Below are 26851 nucleotides of genomic sequence, written 5' to 3'. Positions count from 1 at the left end.
TTAACCTACAGCGTTTATAGAAACGTGTACGGTCCTAAAAGCCATTCTTTCATGAAGCCTTGTCCCACTGTATTACTATGTGTAGAAGACCTGATTTAATGAGAAATCAGGTCTTCTACACATAATACAAAGTTAAGGTAAAAAGCAAGCATCCTGAAATAAACCATACACTCAAATAATAATGTGACTTCTTTTTTTATGCTCTTTGACTCACAGGAATAAGCAGCAGAGAATTACTGCTTGTAGAAAGAAAGCATCTATAACTGCACTTTTATTTTATTTGGCTCCGACACCTCTTTATAACTGTAAGGTAAGTAAGTACGTTCTTTTTAACTCTCCGTTAAAACTTCGTGTTTAGATCCAAGAGCTTTAGACATGATTTCAGACACAATGAGGAAGGCTATGTTAAAATAGCTGCTGTTGTCTTTTAAAAATACTTGGGAAGAAATAAAAAGTAATGAATTTCAAGCTCACTATTATGTTATACAAGTTACCTGATATGACAGTTTTCCCTTTCCAGTCTATATAAACAAAAAGGTTGCCAAACAACATACTGAAAGAAAAAAGAATGGACGTTAGTACAGTATAGCAAAATCAGAATAGTTTTGACAAAAAATGATTTAACAGTAAAGTTAAAGCAGATACGCAGAACCATGGACTCACTTTTTGTTTATAAATGCCTTGAGACCTCAAGAATGGCACAGGAATAGTTTTAAGCGTTAACAATAAATCTAATATAGTAATTTTTACGATTAAAGTGATTTATATAGGTAGCGGTCTGAGTGAATGACCTTGACATCTGTGACGTCACCGCAGGAAGTCTATCGGTCTCATCACCATTTCCACTATACTAAAACACAGAGCTGACTGCAACTCCGATCCTCCATTTTGAGCTAATTTATTGCCATGCCACGCAGATGTGTTACTGGCCGGTGCAGCAACACGACAGAAGGTGGATTTACGTTGCATTCATGGCCCAAGAATGTTCAAACTGCAAAGATTTGGATGCGTTTTGAGAGTTGTTCACGGGCACATTGGGCGCCTACGAAGTGGTCTCTCCTCTGCTCTGCACATTTTACTGAAGACTCGTACAAGACCTCTGATCTGTTGAGGAGTGTTGGCTATAAGCCCATACTGAAAGAGGGTGCAGTACCAACAATTAAAGGAAAAGAAAACTACAAGAAAAGGAAAGGTTTTTTTAAAGGAAAGTAAGTTCAGTTGCACCAGTTCTCCTGGGGTGTGAGCCGAGGGTTGTTGCTAAAACCCGGGACGGAACGGGATATGATGTGACATCGCTTGGGCAGTGACCTCCTCGCGGTTGTTGCTAAAACCGGTGGCGCCCCATCCCATCCTGGGTTTTAGTAATTGCCTGAGCCGAGCAGTAATGGCGGAGTACTCAGTATGGAGAAAATGGAAAATGAGTGGACCAGCTGTCTGATTTCTCCGCTGGATATGCTTGCCTCAGCAGCAATATCTCACCCTTACGTGGAAGAAGCGAATGAACGGAGAACTGAACAAACAACTGAAAGTCAGATTGCTTCGAAACAATCGGCCACAAGATCGGCCTTCAAGAAGCGAGAACACAGACGGGTAAGACGCGACTCTCATTTGGATACAAAAACAGCAAAAACAACAACACTCGTTTACCTGCATTTAGATTAAATACATGTAACTTGTATTGTGTGTTTGAGTTACTGGTATAAGATTATTTAATTTGCTTCAGCATGTGATTGTCTCAGTTCATCTGATTATTTAATTAGCCTTTTATGTTTTATCAGTGAAAATGCATGCATGTACATGTATGTTGCATAAGTTATAACACCTATCCTGCTTTAATGAGAGTCAACCCACGATCAGTGAAATCAAATCAGTCTTAGTTGAGCAAGTCGGTAACGATATTTCTTACTTTCACCATAAATTTTTATTTATATGACTTTGGCCTATAGCTGTAAAAGGCCTCAGCCTTAAAACCGGTTCCTACTGTGATGTCACGCACTCAGGGCTGGCTGGCTCAGCGGGGCGGCTCGAATGCCAACTTTGCAGTCAATTTTAATTCTCAAAAATATATATTTTTTATTCCCATTTATGCAGCATACAAGAGTCAAGGATGGAGGTACTATCCACTCAGAAATGTATTCAAAAATAAAGGTTCTGCGTATCTCCTTTAAGAAAACTGCTAGTGAATAATTCCCAGGGTAGCTAACATTGCTAGGTTTTGTTGAATGGATTATTTTGCACGTTACTTCTTATGGTATGGATCTGATTCACAAAATCAGACAGATAGATTTGATTACCATGTCACGCTACTACTCTTATTCACGTGATGTATAAATGCTAAAGATTATGGTCTCAGCACTGGCCTGGATTACCTGCACTGCAACAAGGCCCAGAACACTGCTGTGTTTCTGTTAATAGTGGAAGCATCCGAATTCTCCACCAGAAAGCGACCTTGAGCCGTCCAAAGCACTGTGGAAACAAATCAAGGGTTTATTTTAATCCGTGTGTGTCAAAAACCTGAGGACGCTGACTGAATATTACAGCACAGCGTTTGCTCCAGTCTTGACAAAACAATTGATTTGAGATTGTACCAGATTATCCTTTAATAACTTATTAACTGCCACAAATCTAGACCTGGCAGTGCAGTTATATTGCTGTATTTATCCATAAAAGAGGATCTATACCCAAGGTCAAACGATATTCTCAGCACGCTACATGCAGCACTGAATGAAACACTAATTCATTCGTGTTTAGGCCATGGCCTGAAGGTTACAGAAGCAACCTTGGGCCCAAAGGGTTGCCGGGTCAATTCCCTGGACCAGCAGGAAAATCCTTGGCTGAAGTGCCCTTGAGCAAGGCACCAAACGCCGTTGTGTAGTTGTGGTACGTCACTCTGGATAAGAGCATCTGCTAAATGCCTGTAATGTAATTAGAAAAACCTGAGAAGATTGAATACTTACATGCTGCTCCTGTCCCAATCAGCACCGAGGTCAAATAAAAGGACCAGGTTGATGGAACTATAAATACAGCTATGTACCCACTAAAATACAAAAAAGAAAAATTAGGATGTTGAAATAAATATCTACTAATATATACTAAAAACATGTACTAGCTATACTAATAGTATTTAACATACTATACTAATATCAATATCTACTATTCACTACACTACTGTTGTGTAATTTGTGATACTTGCCTGTAAAGAATTCCGCTGAGGAACATGGTAAACCGTGGTCCGATTACTGCGACCACACAGGGCGCAAATAAATTAGCAAACGAAAAAACTCCATATATTATACCAAGGCTGAAAAAGTAAAAGGGGAAATATATTAATGTGCACATCTCAAGGACATTAAATATTTCCACGAATGATATAAAAAGTGGACGATTTATATACTTAAACCCTTGATCCAATTTTAGAAACTTATTTTAGCGATGCACATAGTACAAGTTAAAGGAATACCTCCTTCCAAAGACACTAAAACAACAAACCCTGAATGAAAGCTGTCTTGTACTTTACTATTCTCTCTGTATTTCCGTCAATCCTTCAGAAAAATCTTGCAGAACCCAGGTCCTTACCTGTGATACCCACTTCCACTGAAAGTAGTATTATCCAGACTTTTCACCACAGTTTGCTGAAAAGAAATTAAGCAAATTAATTATGCAATGAAATCACTGTGATGGTATATGGACTTGCAAATTAATTCCACCAAGACAATAACTTCTCCAAACCCCTCTAACGATACTCTGCACAAAGAAATCAACCAGACACATGAGTGAGGAGGAGTGCATCAAACAACACTACATGGCCAAAAGTACTGTATATAAACACCTGACCAGCTAGTCTATCTGTGGTTCTTCACCAAACTGTTACCACAAAGTTAGAATCACACAATTGCATAGAATGTCATTGTAATGCTTTAGCATTACAATTTCCATTCACAGGAACGAACAGCGGGGCGGCACGGTGGTGTAGTGGTTAGCGCTGTCGCCTCACAGCAAGAAGGTCCGGGTTCGAGCCCCGTGGCCGGCGAGGGCCTTTCTGTGTGGAGTTTGCATGTTCTCCCCGTGTCCGCGTGGGTTTCCTCCGGGTGCTCCGGTTTCCCCCACAGTCCAAAGACATGCAGGTTAGGTTAACTGGTGACTCTAAATTGACCGTAGGTGTGAATGTGAGTGTGAATGGTTGTCTGTGTCTATGTGTCAGCCCTGTGATTACCTGGCGACTTGTCCAGGGTGTACCCCGCCTTTCGCCCGTAGTCAGCTGGGATAGGCTCCAGCTTGCCTGCGACCCTGTAGAACAGGATAAAGCGGCTAGAGATAATGAGATGAGAATGAATGTTCATTTCTAATATACATTACCACAGGTTTCTCTCCACTTTCCATATTACCTTTTCTCCAATTCAAATAATAAAAGAACATAAATAACAACACCAAAAGAACAGGATAAAGCGGCTAGAGATAATGAGATGAGGAACTAACAGCCCCAAACCTGTCCCAAACCTATTCTGTGCACAAAGCACAGAAGCACCATAAAAACATGGTGTGTTAGGTTTGGAGTGGAAAAACCCCAAGTGTTCTGCACAGATCCATGACCTCAACCCCACTGAACACCTTTGGGATGAACTAGAACTGGAGCCTCCTCACACACCATCAGTACCTGATCTCACTCATGCTCTTGTAGCTGAATGATCACACATCCCTAAAGTCACGCCCCAGAATCGAGTGGAAAGCCTTCCCTGAAGAGCGGAGGTTATTATAACAGCAAAAAATTGAACCAAATCTGGAATGAGATGCTCAACAAGTACACATAGGCATGATGGTCAGGTGTGCATTTTGGCCATACAGTGTTATGTGTTTATACTTGACATCACAACCATCATGGCCTGGTTTGGCATGATAACTACCAAGATTAAGAGTAATACACACCATTTTGCCTAATTCACAGAGAAATAAATATCAGCAGACGCAGTCTGCAATAACACTGTGACCTGAGAGACTGCACTGTAAATGCAGATACATTTCAGGAAATTTGATTGACCATCCCCATTTCTGAAGACCAGCCAGAGACTTGATGCAATGATAGCAGATGTTTTGTAAGTTGTTAAAGACTATTTAAGGAGATTTATGATTGTAAATTCTCCCCTATTACTGACAAAGGCCTACGTTCAAAGATGTGACTCCATCTCTTTTCTATTTTCAATCCATTACTGACCACTACAGGCGATCTCTCTCTCCAAGTGTCTGGTGTCAAATGATACAAAACATCACAAAATCTCCAGAAGTTCAGAAAGGCTAGGAGTTATTTATTTTTAATCTGCACTGCTATTTTGAGATCACAACTTAGGTTTTTATGTGAGCTCAAGATAACAAAACTCTTTCATAACTTACAACCCCGATTCCAAAAAAGTTAGGACAAAGTACAAATTGTAAATAAAAACAGAATGCAATGATGTGGAAGTTTCAAAATTCCATCTTTTATTCAGAATAGAACATAGATGACATATCAAATGTTTAAACTGAGAAAATGTATCATTTAAAGAGAAAAATTAGGTGATTTTAAATTTCATGACAACAACACATCTCAAAAAAGTTGGGACAAGGCCATGTTTCCCACTGTGAGACATCCCCTTTTCTCTTTACAACAGTCTGTAAACATCTGGGGACTGAGAAGACAAGTTGCTCAAGTTTAGGGATAGGAATGTTAACCCATTCTTGTCTAATGTAGGATTCTAGTTGCTCAACTGTCTTAGGTCTTTTTTTGTCGTATCTTCCGTTTTATGATGCGCCAAATGTTTTCTATGGGTGAAAGATCTGGACTGCAGGCTGGCCAGTTCAGTACCCGGACCCTTCTTCTACGCAGCCATGATGCTGTAATTGATGCAGTATGTGGTTTGGCATTGTCATGTTGGAAAATGCAAGGTCTTCCCTGAAAGAGACGTCATCTGGATGGGAGCATATGTTGTTCTAGAACCTGGATATACCTTTCAGCATTGATGGTGTCTTTCCAGATGTGTAAGCTGCCTATTCCACATGCACTAATGCAACCCCATACCATCAGAGATGCAGGCTTCTGAACTGAGCGCTGATAACAACTTGGGTCGTCCTTCTCCTCTTTAGTCCGAATGACACGGCGTCCCTGATTTCCATAAAGAACTTCAAATTTTGATTCGTCTGACCACAGAACGGTTTTCCACTTTGCCACAGTCCATTTTAAATGAGCCTTGGCCCAGAGAAGACGTCTGCGCTTCTGGATCATGTTTAGATACGGCTTCTTCTTTGAACTATAGAGTTTTAGTTGGCAACGGCGGATGGCACGGTGAATTGTGTTCACAGATAATGTTCTCTGGAAATATTCCTGAGTCCATTTTGTGATTTCCAATACAGAAGCATGCCTGTATGTGATGCAGTGCCGTCTAAGGGCCTGAAGATCACGGGCACCCAGTATGGTTTTCTGGCCTTGACTCTTACGCACAGAGATTCTTCCAGATTCTCTGAATCTTTTGATGATATTATGCACTGTAGATGATGATATGTTCAAACTCTTTGCAATTTTACACTGTTGAACTCCTTTCTGATATTGCTCCACTATTTGTCGGCACAGAATTAGGGGGATTGGTGATCCTCTTCCCATCTTTACTTCTGAGAGCCGCTGCCACTCCAATATGCTCTTTTTATTCCCAGTCATGTTAATGACCTATTGCCAATTGACCTAATGAGTTGCAATTTGGTCCTCCAGCTGTTCCTTTTTTGTACCTTTAACTTTTCCAGCCTCTTACTGCCCCTGTCCCAACTTTTTTGAGATGTGTTGCTGTCATGAAATTTCAAATGAGCCAGTATTTGGCATGAAATTTTAAAATGTCTCACTTTCGACATTTGATATGTTGTCTATGTTCTATTGTGAATACAATATCAGTTTTTGAGATTTGTAAATTATTGCATTCCGTTTTTATTTACAATTTGTACTTTGTCCCAACTTTTTTGGAATTGGGGTTGTATTTGTAAGACGAAATGTGAAGTGTGTGTGCTGTGAATCATCCATGAGCGCATCTAGTTTTACTTTAATCAGGAACTGGTACAAAAGGATATGCTTGATAGCGCTCAACAATTTCCAAATTAGTGTCCATCACCTGAGAAAGCAACTCAGAAATCTGCACCTGTACAGATGTGGACACGATAGTGATCCTGAATAGTTGGGTGCTCAGTTTCATTGTCAGGCAGCTTGAAGGACTGGGATGTCTCCATGGTTATGGCATTATGTTTGAGAGATAATTACTGCATGCAGAATTACCATAACAGCAATATATGGCAATATGCCACTGGCCACAGTGATGGAATACTAGTATACCTCTGCTACATGATATGAGAAAATAAAAGTTTTGCTATCTTGAGATCACAAGAAAAAAACAGAAGGGCACCCAAACCTGTTTGTGCATACCTCCGCCAAGGCACATACAGTGGTGCTTGAAAGTTTGTGAACCCTTTAGAATTTTCTATATTTCTGCATAAATATGACCTAAAACATCATCAAATTTTCACAAAAGTCCTAAAAGTAGATAAAGAGAACCCAGTTAAACAGATGAGACAAAAATATTATACTTGGTCATTTATTTATTGAGGAAAATGATCCAATATTACATATCTGTGAGTGGCAAAAGTATGTGAACCTCTAGGATTAGCAGTTAATTTGAAGGTGAAATTAGAGTCAGGTGTTTTCAATCAATGGGATGACAATCAGGTGTGAGTGGGCACCCTGTTTTATTTAAAGAACAGGGATCTATCAAAGCCTGATCTTCACAACACATGTTTGTGGAAGTGTATCATGGCACGAACAAAGGAGATTTCTGAGGACCTCAGAAAAAGCGTCGTTGATGCTCATCAGGCTGGAAAAGGTTACAAAACCATCTCTAAAGAGTTTGGACTCCACCAATCCAGTCAGACAGATTGTGTACAAATGGAGGAAATTCAAGACCATTGTTACCCTCCCCAGGAGTGGTCGACCAACAAAAATCACTCCAAGAGCAAGGCATGTAATAGTCAGTGAGGTCACAATGGACCCCAGGGTAACTTCTAAGCAACTGAAGGCCTCTCTCACATTGGCTGATGTTAATGTTCATGAGTCCACCATCAGGAGAACACTGAACAACAAATGGTGTGCATGGCAGGGTTGCAAGGAGAAAGCCACTCCTCTCCAAAAAGAACATTGTTGCTCGTCTGCAGTTTGCTAAAGATCACGTGGACAAGCCAGGCGGCTATTGGAAAAATGTTTTGTGGATGGATGAAACAAAATAGAACTTTTTAGTTTAAATGAGAAGCGTTATGTTTGGAGAAAGGGAAACACTGCATTCCAGCATAAGAACCTTATCCCATCTGTGAAACATGGTGGTGGTAGTATCATTGTTTGGGCCTGTTTTTCTGCATCTGGGCCAGGACGGCTTGGCATCATTGATGAAACAACGAATTCTGAATTATACCAGCAAATTCTAAAGGAAAATGTCAGGACATCTGTCCATGAACTGAATCTCAAGAGAAGGTGGGTCATGCAGCAAGACAACGACCCTAAGCACACAAGTCGTTCTACCAAAGAATGGTTAAAGAAGAATAGTTAATGTTTTGGAATGGCCAAGTCAAAGTCCTGACCTTAATCCAATTGAAATGTTGTGGAAAGACCTGAAGCGAGCAGTTCATGTGAGGAAACCCACCAACATCCCAAAGTTGAAGCTGTTCTGTATGGAGGAATGGGCTAAAATTCCTCCAAGCCAGTGTGCAGGACTGATCAACAGTTACCGGGAACGTTTAGTTGCAGTTGGGGGGGTGTCACACCAGATACTGAAAGCAAAGGTTCACATATTTTTGCCACTCACAGATATGTAATATTGGATCATTTTCCTCAATGAATAAATGACCAAGTATAATATTTTTCTCTCATTTGTTTAAGTGGGTTCTCTTTATCTACTTTTAGGACTTGTGTGAAAATCTGATGATGTTTTAGATCATATTTATGCAGAAATATCGAAAATTCTAAAGGGTTCACAAACTTTCAAGCACCACTGTATTATCAACATCAAAATCAAATCACTTGAACGTAGGATAATACTAAAGCTGTACACAAAATTTCATAAAAATCTGTTCACTACTTTTTGAGTTATGTTGGGAAAAGATTTTTAAAAATCCTGGATCCACATACATATCCGGATTTGCATCAAAATCTAAATGATTGTTCCTTGGCCCATGGCTCACCTTTCCTCCAAATTTAATGAAAATCCATTGACTACTTTTTGAGTTACGTTGGGAACAGATTTTTAAAAATGGAGGCGAAAACATATCCTCCTCCAACGAAGCTGGCGAAGGTAATATGTTGTGATCTTGAGGAAACAATAGACAAAAATAAATAACTCATGGCCTTTCTGTGGACTTCCATAGATCTTAGAAACAATTACATTTTGCTTTAAGCTGTGTCCTATGATCACATATACACCGGTCAGCCATAACATTAAGACCACTGGCCAAATACTGTATAGGTCCCAATCGTGCCATGAAAAAATCTCCAACCCGTCGAGACATGGACTCCACAAGACCTCTGAAGGTGTGCTGTGGGACTTGGCACCAAGATTTTAGCAGCAGAGTCCTTTAAGTCCATTTGGTTGTGCCATTTGGACTTAATGTGCCATTTGGTTGCGAAGTAGGGCCTCCAAGGATCAAAATCGTTTGTCCAGCACATCCCAAAGATGCTTGATTGGATTGAGATCTGGGGAATTTGAGGCCAAGTCAACATCTTGAACTCTTTGTAATATTCCTCAAACCATTCCTGAACAATTGCATGGTGCATTATCCTGCTGCAAGAGGCCACTGCTGTTAGGAAATACCGCTGCCATAAAGGGGTGTACTTGGTCTACAACAATGTTTAGGTAGGTGGTACATGTCAAAGTAACACCTACATGAATGACAGGGCCCAAAATTTCCCAGCAGAACACTGCACAGAACATCACATTGCCTCTAATGGCTTGCCTACTACCTATATTGCATCTTGATGTACCCTCTAACCTAGGTATGCAATGCACACATACCCAGCCATGTACATGATGTAAATGGAAACATGATTCATTAGACCAGGGCACCTTCTTCCATAACTCCATGGTCCAAATCTGATGCGCAAGTGCCCATTATAGGCACTTTCAGTGGTGGACAGGGGTCAGCATGGGTACTCTGACCATTCTGCAGCTACGCAGCCCCACAGGAAGCAAGCTGCAATGTGCCATGTATTCTGACACTTGTCTATCATAGCCAGTATTAACTTTTTCAGCAATTTGTGCTAGAATAGCTCTTCTGTTGACTCAGACCAGACAAGCTAGTCTTTGCTCCCCATGAGCATCAGTGAGTCTTGGGTGCCCATGATCCTGTTGCCGGTTCACCAGTTGTCCTTCCTTGACCCACTTTTGGTAGGTACTAACCACTGCATACCAGGAACACCCCACAAGATGTACCATTTTGGAGATGCTGAGACCCAGTCATCTCGCCTTCGCAAGTTGCTCAGATCCTTACGCTTGCCCATTTTTCCTGCTTCCAGCACATCAACTTCAAGAACTGACTGTTCTCTTGCTGCCTCATATATACCACCTCTTGACAGGTGCCACTGTAATGAGATAATTAACAGTTATTCCATGCAATCGAGTCGTACATGAACTGATAGCTGATGAAGCACATAGCGCCAAGTTGGCTATAAGCCATGTACGATTAGATTGAGTGGTATAACTGTTTTACTCTATCCACATTCACTGGATTTTGGGAAACAGAGCATTTTTTTTTCAAATTCAATAAATAAAAACTTTATACAAAACGTCTGACAAAATCATTTCCGCTTAGAATGTAAACAAACCGGCGAAATGACAGTTGCAGTTTGTGAAAAATGCTGCTATAATAATTCTTGGGGGGAAAAGATACATTTGCACCATCAAATACTTTTATTCCATACTTTGTTGCTTTTTTTTCGAGTAGAGTTTTTAATTTCATCCTCAGGTGGTTCAGCAAAACGTTCCGCCATTTTGTTTTTCCCTACTCATGGTATATGAGCTGATAGCCTAGTAGTAGAGTAGCCAATCAGAATGTGCAATTGCTTATATCCAGTGAATGTGGGTAGAATAATCAATGTTATTCACTTCACCTGTCAGTGATCATAACATTATGACTGATCGGTGTATGATATCATGATCCGTGTGGCACCAGTCAACATAACATGTATTCACAGCATGAAATATATCGAATTAGAAAAAGTTTACATCTGATCTGATACTAAAGTAGTGTTTTAACTCTCTACCCTTTAAAGCAGTTGCTACAGCCACCCTTGGTACAAGTATATACTGTTCACCCTTAGAACATCTCATCTCATTATCTCTAGCTGCTTTATCCTGTTCTACAGGGTCGCAGGCAAGCTGGAGCCTATCCCAGCTGACTATGGGCGAAAGGCGGGGTACACCCTGGACAAGTCGCCAGGTCATCACAGAGCTGACACATAGACACAGACAACCACTCACACCTACGGTCAATTTAGAGTCACCAGTTAACCTAACCTGCATGTCTTTGGACTGTGGGGGAAACCGGAGCACCTGGAGGAAACCCACGCGGACATGGGGAGAACATGCAAACTCCACACAGAAAGGCCCTCGCCGGCCGCTGGGCTCGAACCCAGAACCTTCTTGCTGTGAGGTGACAGTGCTAACCACTACACCACCGTGCCACCCCCCTTAGAATATATTTACAAGAAAAAAAGTCTAAAGACAAGGTTTTAGACAAGGCGTCATATGTCGTCATTATGGGATATACTAGTGCATCTCAAAAAATTTGAATATTGTGAAAAAGTTCAATATTTTCCATCAGTTATTTAAGAAAGTGAAAATGTTATATTATAGACTCATTACACATAAACTAAAATGTTTCAAGCATTTTTCTATTTTAATTTTAATCAGTATGGCATACAGTACAAAAACATAAAAAAACCCATCTCAAAATATTAGAATATTTCATTTCGAGTTTGAGTAAAACAGTATGAACACAGTGTATCTCTCGGTCTAGTTCAGTACACACAACCACAATCATGGGGAAGACTGCTGACTTGACTGTTGTCCAGAAGATGATCACTGATGCCCTCCACAAGGAGGGTAAGCCACAAAAGGTCATTGCTGAAAAGGGTGTCTGGAAAAGGTGCACAAGCAACAGGGATGGCCGCAATCTTGAGAGGATTGTCAAGAAAAGTTGATTCAAGAACTTGGGAGAGCTTCACAAGGAGTGGACTGAGGCTGGTGTCAGTGTATCAAGACCCATCACGAACAGACATCTTCAAGAAAGGAGATGCAACTTTTGCATTCCTAATATCAAGCTACTCCTGAGCCAGAGACAATGTCAGAAGTGTCTTATCTGGGCTAAGGAGAGAAAGAAATGGACTGTTGCTCAGTGGTCCAAAGTCCTCTTTTCAGATGAAAGTAAATTTTGCATTTCATTTGGAAATCACGGTTCTAGAGTCTGGAGGAAGAGCGGAGAGCCACAGAATCCAAGGTGTTTGAAGCCCAGTGTGAAGTTTCCACAGTCTGTGATGATTTGGGGTGCCATGTCATCTGCTGGTGTTGGTCCACTGTATTTTATCAAGTCCAAAGTCAACACAGCCATCTACCAGGAGATTTTAGAGCACTTCATGCTTCCATCTGCTGACGAGCTTTTTGGAGATGCTGATTTCCTTTTCCAGCAGGACTTAGCACCTACCCACAGTGACAAAACTACTACCAAATGGTTTGCTGACCATGATATTACTGTGTTTGATTGGCCAGCCAACTTGCCTGACCTGAACCCCATAGAGAATCTATGGGGGATTGTCAAGAGGAAGATGAGAAACACCCGACCCAAAAATACAGATACGCTGAAGGCCACTATCAAAGCAACCTGGGCTTCAATAACACCTCAGCAGTGCCACAGACTGATCACCTCCATGCCACACCGCATTGATACAGTAATTCATGGTAAAGGAGCCCCAACCAAGTATTGAGTGTATAAATGAATATACTTTTCAGAAGTTAGACATTTCTGTTTTGTAAATCCTTTTTTGATTGATCTTAGGGAATATTCTAATAATTTGAGATACTGGATTTCTGATTTTCATGAGCTATAAGCCATAATCATCAAAATTAAAACAAAAAAGGCTTTCAATATTTCACTTTACATGTAATGAATATAGAATATATGAAAGTTTACCTTTTTGAATTAAATTATGAAAAACAGGAACTTTGTCATGGTATTCTAATTTTTTGAGATGCACTAGTACACGGGGCCGTCATATGTCGTCATTAAGGGGTAAAGAGTTAAGAGTTTTTACTCAGTATTGGATATTTGCAAATGCCTTATCCATATATATTACTTTGTGTATATTTTCCTTTTGGGAAACCCAGACCAAATTAGAGTTATAGATTGGCTTTTATAACTGTATAATATCATAGAAATGGTGTAAAGTCCAGAGAACATAGTGTAGCTGAAGAAACCTGGCATGTTCTATTACCGTATACACCCAGTGCTCTTCTTAGATAACTTTGACTCGGGATTATAATCTAACAGATTGCAACCATGAGATGCGCCTGACTCGGATTTGCCAAACAATGAACAATTATACACTCAGCAAGCGTATTTTTTTTATATACATGTTTGATATCTCTTTCCTATTCTAACAATGCATTTTAAACAAAAATCACTCATTCCATCAAGCACTTTTCTCAACAGATTAACTGGTAGGCATGGCTCCAACAAATACCCATATGAAACCAGTATCAATCAGTGTATCTTTTGAAGAATACAGTAGTTTGGGAACATACAGTAGCTCTTACTCACTTCTATATTTCCACAGGTAGTGAAGGCTGTAAAAACGAGTAAAAACGCTATTCCCAGAACCACCACATTATATGTCCTGATGTCAGCCATTTCTCTCCAGACAGCGTTGTGCAAAGAGTTTTAGCAACAATCTGAGTAATCTTAGCAAAAACTGAGATCCATTTCAGGAAAACTAATCAACTCTGACCAGTGTTACACATTATAAAGTGCTGGAAAACAGCAGAATGAGCCTCACACACACTCCTGTTGTGTGACCACTGCAGGAATGTCAGCTCTGACCAGCATGTGATCAGTTCCACGGGCTCTTCTGGAAATGATCCCAGGATCCAATTAAATGTGAAGGTTTAGGAATGTAGTTAGATATAAACAGTAATAAAACAGTAACTAGAACTAACACCTATAGGCTTTGGCGCTACTTAAAGATCAAATTTAATAAGCACTAAAACAAATCAGGCATGCAATTAAAGAACGTTTTAACAGTATGTACAGCTTGGGTCTTCTTAAATTAGATTGCTAATTAGCTCTCAGTGTAACTTCCAAACTTCACCTAGTTGTTTATTATTATCATCATTATTAAAGCAATGGAAACGTTTTATCTAGCTAATTTCCGTTTTGGATTAATAATAATAATAATAATAATAATAATAAACTCAACAGCTTTTCAAGTAACACCAGGAACTCTTTGGTTGCAGTACCCAGAAGTCCAAAAAATTAAATAAATAAACAAATCGATTGTCCAGATTTTTAGAAACGCAAAGAAAGACGAAGCGACTACGGAAGCCGATTCGGTTCAAGCCGTGACAGCGGGTTCTTTCCCAGCAGGCATTCCTCATATTGTACACAATCATCATGGCGGCTCAGGATGGTAGGTTTCATGCAGCAAACCTGCTTCCATTCTGTTCGCGACACACTTTTCTGCCTTTCAGAGTATTAAAATTAAATCCCGGGACGTTTCTGTAATATGATATAAACGTGTCAGGGTTATTTTTGTACTAGATATGTTATGCTCAGATTGCTAACTCGCCTCGTCGAAAACTTACCCACTCGCCTAGCGAGCTGTTGGCGAACTTAAGCTCTGTTAGCTGGAGTGCTCCGTGTGCCAGCGCCAGCTCTGATTACTGGTTTCAGTTTACGAGAAATAAATTAAAAGATAAACTAAAACCACACCGGACGGTGAGATAAAAAGTAAATGGAAGTATCCAGTGAGTGAACATTGTTGTGCTAAGAGTTATTTAATGCTAAGAAACTAGCCAAGTTACCATGGAGACTTTTCTAGATGGTTCAGCGTTAGCTTGCCAACGTCAGCTAGCCAGCTAACAAGCTAATCATGTAGCATTATTATTATTTTTTTGTCGCTTTGTGTAAGAATTCCTGTGTAGAAATTTACTCCTTTACTGGAAATATTTTAGTAGCTACGCATTACTGTAAATGATCCACTGAGTTTTGTTTTAGTGGCATGTCATTTTACATTAGATATGATAATGACACAAGTATTTTAATTTAAGTATACATTAGATATGATAATGACACAAGTATTTTAATTTAAGTATTTGTTTTCTAGTACCAATGTAAATCTCTCCAGCTAGCAAACTCTTTCTGAATCAAAGCTTTTCATGTTTTATCCACATATTACTGGTAGATTAAACCTTTATGGCAAGCATTGTTACTCAGGAATTGACCATGTTTGAAAGTCATTTGTTTCACTGTCTGCCCTAATGCGTCTGTTTCTCCTTGATGGTGCAGGAAGTGAGGGAGTAGAAATGGAAACCGAAGTCAGCCTGAAAGCATCAGAAGTCTCATGTGACGTGAGCAGTAAAGGAGACGCAGCGGGGCTTGAGCGAGCCGTCCTGGCTGATGGAGAAAGCTCCTCGCTGTCCCAGGTCCCCGCTGTCAGCAACGGAGACGACAGCGAGGAGGGGAAGGAGATGGTGGAACTGAAAATTATTTGGAACAAGAACAAATATGATCTTAAAATGCCTTTAGATGGAACTGGAGCGAAACTGAAAGAGAGAATTCACACTCTTACTGGTAAGAAATGGTGTAAATGTGTTAATGATGTCAGTTCTCATGGCTTTTTTTTTAATGGGAAAACAATTTTCACAATTTAAAAAAGAAGTACGACTGATTTATCTTGAATTGTACACGGACATACGAGGGTAAGTCAAAAAGTTCTAAGACGTTATAATTTCAAAAGGAATTCTCTGATGGAAACATCGCTTGCAGAAGTGTTTAGACTTAAATGGAGGATATGTAGAGAAATAGCTTTATTTTCATAAATAAAGATTTATTTTTATTTGATTTTTTCATTTGTCTTAGAACTTTTTGACTTACAGTGCCTTGAAAAAGTATTCATACCCCTTGAACTTTTTCACATTTTTCCACCTTACAACCACGAACTTAAAAGTTTTTTTTATTGAGGTTTTATGTGATAGACCAACACAGAGTAGCACATAATTGTGAAGTGAAATGAAAATGATAAACGCTCTTCAAAATTTTAAACAAATAAAAATCTGAAAAATGTGGTGTGCATTAGTATTCAGCCCCCTGTACTCTGATACCTCTAAATACAATCCAGTGCAATCAATTGCCTTCAGAAGTCATCTAATTAGTTAACAGAGTCCTACTGTGTGTAATTTACTCTCAGCATAAATACACTTGTTCTGTGAAGGCCTCAGTGGTTTGTTCGAGAACACTGAAGAACAAACAGCATCATGAAGACCAAAGAACTCACCAGACAGGTCAGGGATAAAGTTCTGGAGAAGTTTAAAGCAGGGTTAGGTTATAAAAAAATATCCCAAGCTCTGAACATCTCAAGAAGCACTGTTCGATCCATCATTCAAAAATGGAAAAAGTATGGTACAACTGCAAACCTACCAAGACATGGCCGTCCACCTAAACTGACAGAGCGAGCAAGGAGAGCACTGGTCAGAGAAGCAGCCAAGAGGCCCATGATCACTCTGGAGGAGCTGCAGAAATCCACAGCTCAGGTGGGAGAATCTGTGCACAGGACAACTATAAGTCGTACACTCCACAAATCTGGCCTTTTTGGAAGTGTGTCAAGAAGAAAGACATTGTTCAGGCATAAGAAGTCCCGTTTGCAGTTTGCCAGAAGCCATGTAGGGGACACAGCAAACATGTGGAAGAAGGTGCTTTGGTCAGATGAGACCAAAGTTGAACTTTTTGGCCTAAATTCAAAGCGCTATGTGTGGCGGAAAACTAACACTGCTCATCACCCTGCACACACCATGTTTCACAGTGGTGGCAGCATCATGCTTTGGGGATGCTTTTCTTCAGCAGGGACAGGGAAGCTGGTCAGAGTTGATGGGAAGATGGATGGCGCTAAATACAGGGCAATCCTGGAAGAAAACCTGTTGGAGGCTGCAAAAGACTTGAGACTGGGAAGGAGATTCACCTTCCAGCAAGACAATGACCCTAAACATACAGCCAGAGCTACAATGGAATGGTTTAGATCAAAGAATATTCATGTGTTAGAATGGCCCAGTCAAAGTCCAGACCTAAATCCCATTGAGCATCTGTGGCAAGACTTGAAAATTGCTGTTCACAGACGCTCTCCATCCAATCTGGCTGAGCTTGAGCTATTTTGCAAAGAAGAATGGGCAAAAATTTCAGTGTCTAGATGTGCAAAGCTGGTAGAGACATACCACAAAAGACTTGCAGCTGTAATTGCAGCAAAAGGTGGCTCTACAAAGTATTGACGCAGGGGGGCTGAATACTAATGCACACCACGTTTTTCAGATTTTTGTTTAAAATTTTGAAGACCATTTATCATTTTCATTTCACTTCACAATTATGTGCTACTCTGTGTTGGTCTATCACATAAAATCTCAATAAAAAACTTTTAAGTTTGTGGTTGTAAGGTGGAAAAATGTGAAAAAGTTCAAGGGGTATGAATACTTTTTCAAGGCACTGTACCCTCGTACAGTTGCAGTCAGTTCACATACACATGGTCATGGCAATATCAAGGTTTTCAGTGATTTCTTTGAACTGTTCTTTTTCTGTTGCAGAATGATTGTACAACATACATATTTAATAGAAAAAAAATTGCTGCACAAGTTTTAATTTTTCTGAAATCAACAAAGTAGCTGATACTTTCAGGTCCAAAAATATACATAAAGTTTCCAAATATCTTTTCACTCGCCAAGGCCAAACTCTCTCAACTTCCCGTTCATGATCATGATTGACTGACCACAGCTGGTAGCGTCTCTATATCAACATTTTGACAAAGTTTGATTGACAAGGACAAAGTGGTGTAGCCACTTTGCCAAGGTCTGGAAGAAGACCGAAACTGTCATTCTCAGCTGAGAGGAAAGTGGTTCAGATGGTCAGGAGCAACCCAAGAACCACAAAGGCACAGACCTGCCATGAACTGGAAGTTACTGGAACACTGTACAGTCAATACACACTGTACTGTACACTCCAGTCGCTTAAGTTTTACATCACGATGGACTGAGAAGCTGCCGTCCAAGAAAGAAGCCCCTACTCCAAGACTGACACCTTTTAAGCTTTACAGAAGTTTGCAGCTCTCCACATGGACAAAGAAAAAGCCTTCTGGAGGACAATTTTATAGTCAGATGAGACACAGATTGAGTTGTTTGGCTACAGTAACCAGAGGTACAGAGGAACCCTGTGTCAGCTGTTAAGCATGGCTAAACAAAGTGGATGGAATAATGAGGAAGGAGGATGACCACAGAGTTCTTCAGCATAACCTTGAACCACCAGCTAGACAGTTGGGTGTTGCAACAGGACAATGACCCCAAACTCACTACAAAGCTGGTTGTGGAGGATAAAGCAAGCTAACGTTAAACTTCAAACGAGTCCTGACCACAACCCGATCAAAAATATGTGGACTGTGCTGAAAAGTTGAATCCGTACCACGAAACACACAAATTTAATTGAACCCTGCTAAGAATTCCAACCAGAATTCTGCCAGAATCTTGTTAATGGCTACCAAAAGCATCTGGTCAAGGTGAAACTCGCTAAGGGACATTTCACCAAATATTAGGTGTGCTGTATGTATACTTTTGACCTTATGTTGATTTCAGGAAACGCAAAATAAATTAAAACGCGCATCACCAAATTCTTTCTATTTTCTGTTAAAGACGTATGTTGTACAATCATTCTGCCACAGAAAAAGAACAGTTCAAAGAAATCACAGAAAAACCCAATACTGGCATGACGTTCATATCCATGATGAGTGTATGTAAACTTCTGACCTCAACTGTAAGTATTTTGTGCCTATACACTTCTGTGTTTTATAGTCTCTCTGTGGCCACACATTATAAAGTTTAGTGCTAATTACTTGATACTTCTTCAACGAGATGTGCAAGTATTTGGACAGTTACAGTCAGAGTAAAAATATGTGAACCCTTTTGGAATTATCTGGTTTACTGTATGAATTGGTAATAAAAAGTGATCTGATCTTCATCCAAGTCACAGGTACTGATCTACACAATGAGCTTAAGCCAATAACACACACATTCTACTTTTTCATGACTTTATTATACAAACGCATTCAACATTCACAGTAGTGGTGGAAAAAGTAAGTGAACCTTTGGATTTAATAACTGGTTGACCCTCCTTTGGCAGCAATGACCTCAACCAGGCGCTTCCTGTAACTGCAGATCAGAACTGCACATGGTGCAGGGGGAATTTTAGCCCATTCTTCCCTGCAGAACTGCCTTAACTCTTCTATATTCTTGGGTTGTCTTCTGTGTATGGCTGTCTTCAAGTCATTCCACAGCATCTCAATAGGATTGAGATCTGGGCTCTGACTAGGCCATTCCAAAAGGCGGATTTTATTCTTCTGAAACCATTGTGCTGTGGATTTGCTGCGATGTTTGGAGTCATTGTCCTGTTGCATCACCCAGCCTCTTCTGAGCTTCAGTTGATGGACAGACACCCTCACATTATCCTGGAGAATTTGTTGATAAATTTGGGAATTCATTTTCCCCTCGATGGCAGGCTGTCCAGGCCCTGACGCAGCAAAGCAGGCCCAAATCATGATGTTCCCTCCACCATACTTTACTGTAGGGATGATGTTTTGATGTTGATCTGCAGTGCCCTTTTTACGCCAAATAGAGTTCTGCTTGTTCCTCCCAAATAGTTCAGTTTTGGTTTCATCACTCCACAAAACATTTGTGGAGTGTCCAAGTGCTCTTTTTCAAAATTCAGGCATGTAGCAAATTTTTTTTTTTTTTTTTTTTTTTTTGACAGCAGTGGCTTCCTTCTTGGTGTCCTGCCATAGATTCTTTTCTTGTTCAGTATTTTGCGTATTGTTGAATCATGAACAGAGATGTTAGCCAGTTCTAATGACCTCTTCAAGTCTTTCACCATCACTCTAATGCCGCTTTTCCACTACCAACACGGCTGAGTTGGGCTGAGCCGTGCCGTGCCGTGCTGAGTTGGGCTGAGTCGAGCTGAGTGGGGCTGTTGGAGTTGCATTTCGACTACAACCGTGCTAGCTGGAAGTGGGTGGACACATTGGGTGGAGTTAGCGAAAGTGGGTGGACGTCACATGATGTCGTTAGGCGGCGCAAACAGTGACATCAATGAGCTTTTAAGCAGTAGTCTCACGACCCAGAGAGTAAACAATAAACATGGAGGACATGGAGTCGTTAGTGTTGCTGGTCTTGGTGCTGTGGCTTGTTGTCACTGACAACGCCAACAGATACTGGCAAGAGCGTATAGATGAGGCAAGGCGCATAAGGCTTCAGAAATTCTCATAATTCGTAATTCTTCTTCCGGGTTTACGGTGTTTACAGATCCCAGCGTGCTCGCGGGACTTGTGTGGGCGTGTGAGGACACTCCTCCTCACCAATCAGTGCACAGGGGAGTGTCTCCTCACGCCCCTAGCCCCACTCGGCTCGGTTTGGCTCGCTTCAGCCCTACTCCAAAACCGTGCAAGTTTTGGGGGCTGAGCAGGGCTGAAGCAAGCTGAGTCGTGCTGCTCTGAGGTAGTCGAAACGTGAGCCGTGTCGGGCTGAAGTGAGCTGAAGCGAGCTGAAAAAGGGTAGTGGAAAAGGGCCATAAGGTGGTTCTTTACCTCATTAATGATTTTGCGTTGTGCTCTTTGGGTCATCTTGGTGGGGCTCCCACTTCTAGGCAGAGTAGCCACAATACCTAATCATCTCCATTTATAGACAGCTTGCAGACTGATGAGTACCTAAAATCTTTCAGATGACTTTGTAACCCTTTCCAGCCTTGTGTAAGTTAACAATTCTTGATCTTAGGTCTTCAGATAACTCTTTTGTGCGAGGCATGATTCCCATCTGGATATGCTTCTTGTCCAAAGTTCAAACTCAAACTTTTCAGGGGTTTTTATCAATCAGAGTAATTCTAGGCCGCACCTCTGAACTCGGTACATTAAATGGAACCCAGGTGTGCTAAATTCTGACTGCAATGCACGTTTTAAAGTCATTAGCTTAGAGTTCACTTACTTTTTCCAACCTTCAGTTTCATAGTTTGAATGATTTATTCAATATGGTCAAACATTCTTTGAAAATCTGTGTATCTTTAGTTATAGGAGACTGTCTTTGTTGATTGTGACTTACATGAAGATATGACCATGTTTTATATGGGAATTAGACATAAATATAGAAAATTCCAAGGGGTTCACAAACTTTTTACTTTGACTGTATATGATGGTTGTTCTAAAATAGCAATAACTCTGCGCTTTACGTCAGAATAATGTAACTGTTTTGGCTGTTTTTATAGAAAGTAACATAAGGCAGATTCTACCATAACAGAGGCCAGTTAAGTCCCATCTCCTTAAATTGCTGAATTGATAATTTTGATCATTCTATTAAGTTTTTCTTGTAGCATTTGGGGTCTTGGACATTCACAGTAAATTTTAGGACCGTAGTCCTGGTAACTAATTAATAAAAGCCTGACATGACAGACATGCTAAATGACAATAGAAACACATCGGTTTCTATCATCAAACTCTGACAGACAAACTAACGTCTGCCATCATATTCTGACAGACACTCTAGATGACAATAGCAACAAAACTGTTTCTTACATTATTAATCTGACAAATTTAGTAATATTAAATACCTCATCACTAGAACCAAAATAAAATATTGAAATAAAGATAAAATTTATTTTCAAAATTGAAATATCAACAATAATTGTTAGAACAGTGACGATAGACACGACTGTGTCACTTTCGCGGGGAAATAACACATTGAAATGGCCTGTCGGCTGAAAGGGTCGCAAGTGGCTCTGATTTATCTCAACTTACGATAGTTTTCCTCCAGAAAAATTTAAATATGAATGCACAAATATATTCTCAATGTTTCTATCGTCAAAAATTTCTATCGTCAGGATAGCTGACTGAAAATCTTACCTTGATTTATTTGATGAAATCTAGCTGTCAGAACTCCAAGTCTTGCCCGGAAGTAAATGTCTGCTGTCACAAAAACCATGCGCAGTAGAATTTCCTCTTTGCGTCAGTCAACATGTGCATGGTGAGGGCTTGAATTTTGCTATCGTCAGGTGCATTTGACTGACAGACTGACGATAGCATTTTTTAAAAATAACTGTGGGCTTCTCTTGTGAACGAAAGTTTTTTTTTTTGCTGTTAATCTAGTTCAACTCTATCTGTTGACACCCAAAAATTATAAAGCCTGCTTCCACACGATAACTACCAAAGATCCATAACGGCTGAGTCTATCGTCAGGTCATCTGACAGAAATTCACTGACGATAGCAACAGGGATAATGAAAGTGATTTTTAAAATGGGAGTTATGTCTGTCAGATATGTCAAAGAAATAGAATTTTATTCTTTAAAAATCTTTTATTGATATACTCAGTGTATTTTTAAATGACGTGCTGTTTTAGAAGACCAAATACCATATTTTCAATCTTGAAAATATTACCTCACTGAAAAAAGGACAAGAAAAATTTCTTATTTTGTGGGCAAGTGGTTAATGGATCCAGTTACGGTAGAATCTGCCATAAGCTACCTCATTATTTCAGAAGTCTGTGTTGCTTCCCAACATTTAGTTAAGTTTGCTTTGGTGGCAAGATGCACAAATTGTCAGAGAGAGGCTATAATACATTTACATGTTAAATTTTAAATACACTCTATGACCAAAAGTATGTGGACACCTGATCATCACACCCATATGTGGTGGTTCTACCAACTGTTGGCGTGAAGATTGGAGCACACGGTTGTATAGGATGTCTTTGTATGCTCTAGCTTTGCAATTTCCCTTAATTTGAACTAAGAGACTCAAACCTGTTCCAGCATGACTATGTCCTTGGGCACAAAGCAAGCTCCATGAAGACGTAGTTGGCCAAGTTTGGGGTGGAAGAACTCAAAGCCCTCCCAGAAGAGTTCAGGTTATTATAACAACAAATTGGGGACTAAATCGTGAATGGGATGTTCAAAAAGCATGAGTGTGATGGTCAGGTGTCCAATAAGTTTTGTCCATATACTGTAAAATATACGTGGTGTTAGAATCTGTAAAGGCTGCCATCGTTCTTTCGAAACAATTCCGATTAACTCTGAATTCTCTTGTGTAGGTCTTCCACCCGCTATGCAGAAGGTGATGTACAAAGGACTGCTACCAGAGGACAAAACGCTTCGTGAAATTAAAGTTACAAACGGTGCAAAAATAATGGTGGTTGGGTCGACAATAAACGACGTCCTGGCTGTAAATACACCGAAGGAAGTAATTCAGCAAGAAGTTAAAGCTGAGGAAAACAAAAAAGAGCCGTTGTGCAGACAAAAGGTGGGAATCTTTATTTATGAAATGCAAGTGAATTCTATTTATTGTTTTCCACATCACACTTAGCAGTACTTTTGCTGACTGAACAAAGGGATATACAGTTGCGGTCAGAAGTTTACGTAAACGGACATGAATATCATGGCAATATTGGGCTTTTAGTGATTTCTTTGAAATGTTCTTTTTCTGTTGCAGAATGATTAGAATAACTTTTTTTAAATTAAATAATTTGGTGCACACTAATTTTATTTTGGGTTTTCTGAAATTAACACTGTCAAAATTATACATCAGCAAGCCTCTGGCAGAATTCTGGTTGGATATTTGACTGCTCTTCATGGCAGAATTGGTAGAGTTCAGTTAAATTTGTGTGTTCTGTGGCACAAACCCAACTTTTAAACACAGTCCACATATTTTTGATACAGTTGAAGTCAGGACTTTTTTAAACCTGCTTTATCCACAGCCAGCTTTGATGTGTTTTTGGGGTCATCGTCCTACTTGAACACCCAATTGTGTCCATGTTTCAACTGTCTAGCTGATGGTCTGAGGTTATGTTGAAGAATTCTGAGGCAGTCCTTCTTCATTATTCCATCCACTTTGTGTAATGCATCAGTTCTACTGACAGCAAAACAGCCCCAGAGCATGATGCTGGTCATTGTGGCCAAACAAGTCAATCTTAGTCTTATTTAAACATTATAATCTTTTTCCAGAAGGCTTTTTCTTTGTCCATATCATCGGATACAAACTTTAGTCAAACTCCAAGTTGTGGATTTTGAAGCAAAAACAACTTCTTTCTTGGATGGCAACCTCTTAATCCATGGCAGTGTAAAAGTTGTTTAACTGTGGCCAAGTGGCTTCAGTCTCGTAAACCAAAGATCATGGGTTCAATCCCCATTTGTGCCTTAAAAAAGGTAAGTAATGTAACTGTTGTAGGCAGTGTTCTAGCAGCTTCTAATTTATGGCAGGCCTGTGTCTTGGTGGTCCCTGGGTTGTTCCTGACCATCTGAACCAGTTTCCTCTCAGCTGAGGGTGACATCTTGGATCTTCTTCCAGAAAAGTGGCTTGGTAAAGTGGCTACACCTCCCAATAACTTAAATTTACATAGATTTGTTTGAACTGACATTGGAATCTGAGATTGTTTAGAAATGGCTACGAGAGATATTCCTGAGTATGTAAATCTATGACCCGGTTTCTCAGATCTGCACTGAGCTCCTTGGACTTTGCCATTGTACCGTGTGTTGGTCAAGTCAATGAGTTCTGTCAATCAAACACTTATGTTGTGCACAGAGAAACTACCAGCTGTAGTCAATCCTGATCACTAACAGGAAATTAAGAGGCCTTGGCAAGTTAAAAGATGTGTTTTGGAACTTTGAGCACAACTGAATTAATAATTTAAGTGGGCGTATGTAACTTTTCAGTCAATTTTCGACCACTGAAATCCCAATATTTCCATGATATTCATGTTTGTGTATGTAAACTGCTGAAAGCAGCTGTACATATCTATATACAATTTAGCTTTGGTCAAGTTATTAACATTACTGCACTTATAAATAATTTTCTGTTCTAGCAACATAGAAAAGTGTTGGATAAAGGAAAACCTGAGGATATTATGCCATCAATAAAAGGAGCTAAGGTAATAAATGTTGATTGTTGAATCATTGATAAAGTGCTGTTATACAGATTTATGCTACTATCAAGTGTTAATATATCTTATAATACATAGGGCCAAATTGCTCAGTTCTGATGGGTCAATCAAGGAGGGCTTTTTTCCTTAACACAGGGCCATATTTCTGAAATGCTATTGGCTAGTTCGTTGCTTGGTTACGGTTACAAAAATTAGCAAATTTTGTCAACAAAATGGCTGACTCAGCAATGCCACATTTTGCTATATTTGACGAAGAAATGATCAACCAATTGAAAGCTGCAAGCAAAAATGAAAATACCAAAAAAAGTAAATTTTTGGCTTTCCGTGTTTAAGAAATGGGCCGCAGAAAAACAAATAAATGACTCTCTAGTGGCATATGAATGCTGCGAGTTAGACAAGGTGCTATCGCAGTTTTATGCAAAAGTGAGGAAAGAAAATGGGGAAAACTACGAACCAGACTCTCTCCTTAAAGTAATGCAGGCAGCACTGGATCGGCATCAATTCTGAAAGATGTTACTTTTCAAGAATCACAAAAAGTCTTCAAGGGAAAAGCGAGAGATTTGCGAAAACAAGAAACTTTAGAAACTGATTCAAACGTGTAAGAGAGTCTTGCGCCCTGATTGGTTCAGAAAACGTGAATGACAAATGTTGTGAACTTGAATGGCTTCCGAAGTATGAATTTGGCCCGATATATTATAAACAAGTAATCGTATGGTTCCTCGTAAAATTAAGGATCAATTTCACTCGTGACTTCAAAGTTTTGAAATTTTCAAAACTTCAAAATCACTCGTGAAATTAATCCTTAATTTTACTCGGCCCCATACGATTCCCTATACTAATATTAAAGGGGTTTATAAAATTTTAAATGTTTAGCCTTTGCAAGGACCTTTTTAGATGGTTAAGAAAACCATTCATTCATTCATTCATTCATTTTTATATTCATATGTATAGGAGCGTTTACCAACAGTGCCTTTATCTGGAATGTACAACAAATCTGGTGGAAAAGTACGGCTCACATTCAAACTGGAGCAGGATCAGCTGTGGATTGGAACAAAGGGTGACAACAGCTTTTATTATTATTGTTGTTGTTCATTAGTATCTTGTTTTTGAATTTGATAACCTCTGTGATTTTTGGTTTACAGAAAGGACAGAAAAAATCCCGATGGGGTCCATCAAAAATGTTGTGACTGAGCCAATAGAAGGTCATGAGGACTACCATATGATGGTATGTTTACTATTCTAAATGAAATATTATTAGCTCACCGGCCGAAAGGTGACGAGCTTTTGTCATTACACAGTGTCCATCCGTTCGTCCACAATTCACAAATTGCTACTCTTCCCTCAGTTTTCAATGGAATTTGATTCTGATTTTGTTTGGAAGATCTCATCAGTCTGCACAAAAGTTACTCCCTGGTTTTGTGACTTCTCATTAACGAGTTGCTAATTAGGCCAGGTAATGAACTTTGAGGAAAATTGCTACTCATTGAGTTTTCTGTGGATTTTGATTGATTGTTTTGTTTGGAAGATTTAATTGTTCTCATGAAGAACAACTTGGCTAATTATGAATGAGTCTGGGTTCTCATGGTACAGCCATGTG

General features: G+C 39.7%; 2 protein-coding genes across 4 annotated transcripts in view; one reads left to right on the top strand and one right to left on the bottom strand.

Annotated features, from left to right (window-relative positions):
* Nucleotides 1-14295, bottom strand: part of LOC132900806 (UNC93-like protein MFSD11) — a 31370-nt gene extending 17075 nt beyond the window's left edge. Inside the window, exons 1-6 of one of the 2 annotated variants that reach the window (XM_060943106.1) lie at nt 13861-14295; nt 3577-3632; nt 3194-3301; nt 2958-3037; nt 2370-2466; nt 495-553 (exon numbers count right to left, since the gene is read on the bottom strand). In XM_060943106.1, coding sequence (XP_060799089.1) covers nt 495-553; nt 2370-2466; nt 2958-3037; nt 3194-3301; nt 3577-3632; nt 13861-13950 — 490 coding nt within the window. In that variant the 5' untranslated portion in view covers nt 13951-14295. Of the gene's footprint in view, nt 1-494; nt 554-2369; nt 2467-2957; nt 3038-3193; nt 3302-3576; nt 3633-13860 lie in introns of those variants that run through there. The other variant, XM_060943107.1, reaches the window with a different exon arrangement.
* A 337-nt stretch (nt 14296-14632) lies between these two features.
* ubfd1 (ubiquitin family domain containing 1) overlaps nt 14633-26851 on the top strand; it is a 30670-nt gene continuing 18451 nt past the window's right edge. Inside the window, exons 1-6 of one of the 2 annotated variants that reach the window (XM_060943109.1) lie at nt 14633-14725; nt 15604-15888; nt 23410-23618; nt 25177-25242; nt 26206-26311; nt 26397-26479. In XM_060943109.1, coding sequence (XP_060799092.1) covers nt 14710-14725; nt 15604-15888; nt 23410-23618; nt 25177-25242; nt 26206-26311; nt 26397-26479 — 765 coding nt within the window. In that variant the 5' untranslated portion in view covers nt 14633-14709. Of the gene's footprint in view, nt 14726-15034; nt 15063-15603; nt 15889-23409; nt 23619-25176; nt 25243-26205; nt 26312-26396; nt 26480-26851 lie in introns of those variants that run through there. The other variant, XM_060943110.1, reaches the window with a different exon arrangement.

Source organism: Neoarius graeffei, chromosome 16 (genome assembly GCF_027579695.1).
Source record: "Neoarius graeffei isolate fNeoGra1 chromosome 16, fNeoGra1.pri, whole genome shotgun sequence".
In the NCBI taxonomy this organism is placed as follows: Eukaryota; Metazoa; Chordata; class Actinopteri; order Siluriformes; family Ariidae; genus Neoarius; species Neoarius graeffei.
This window is presented reverse-complemented; position numbering and strand designations above follow the sequence as displayed.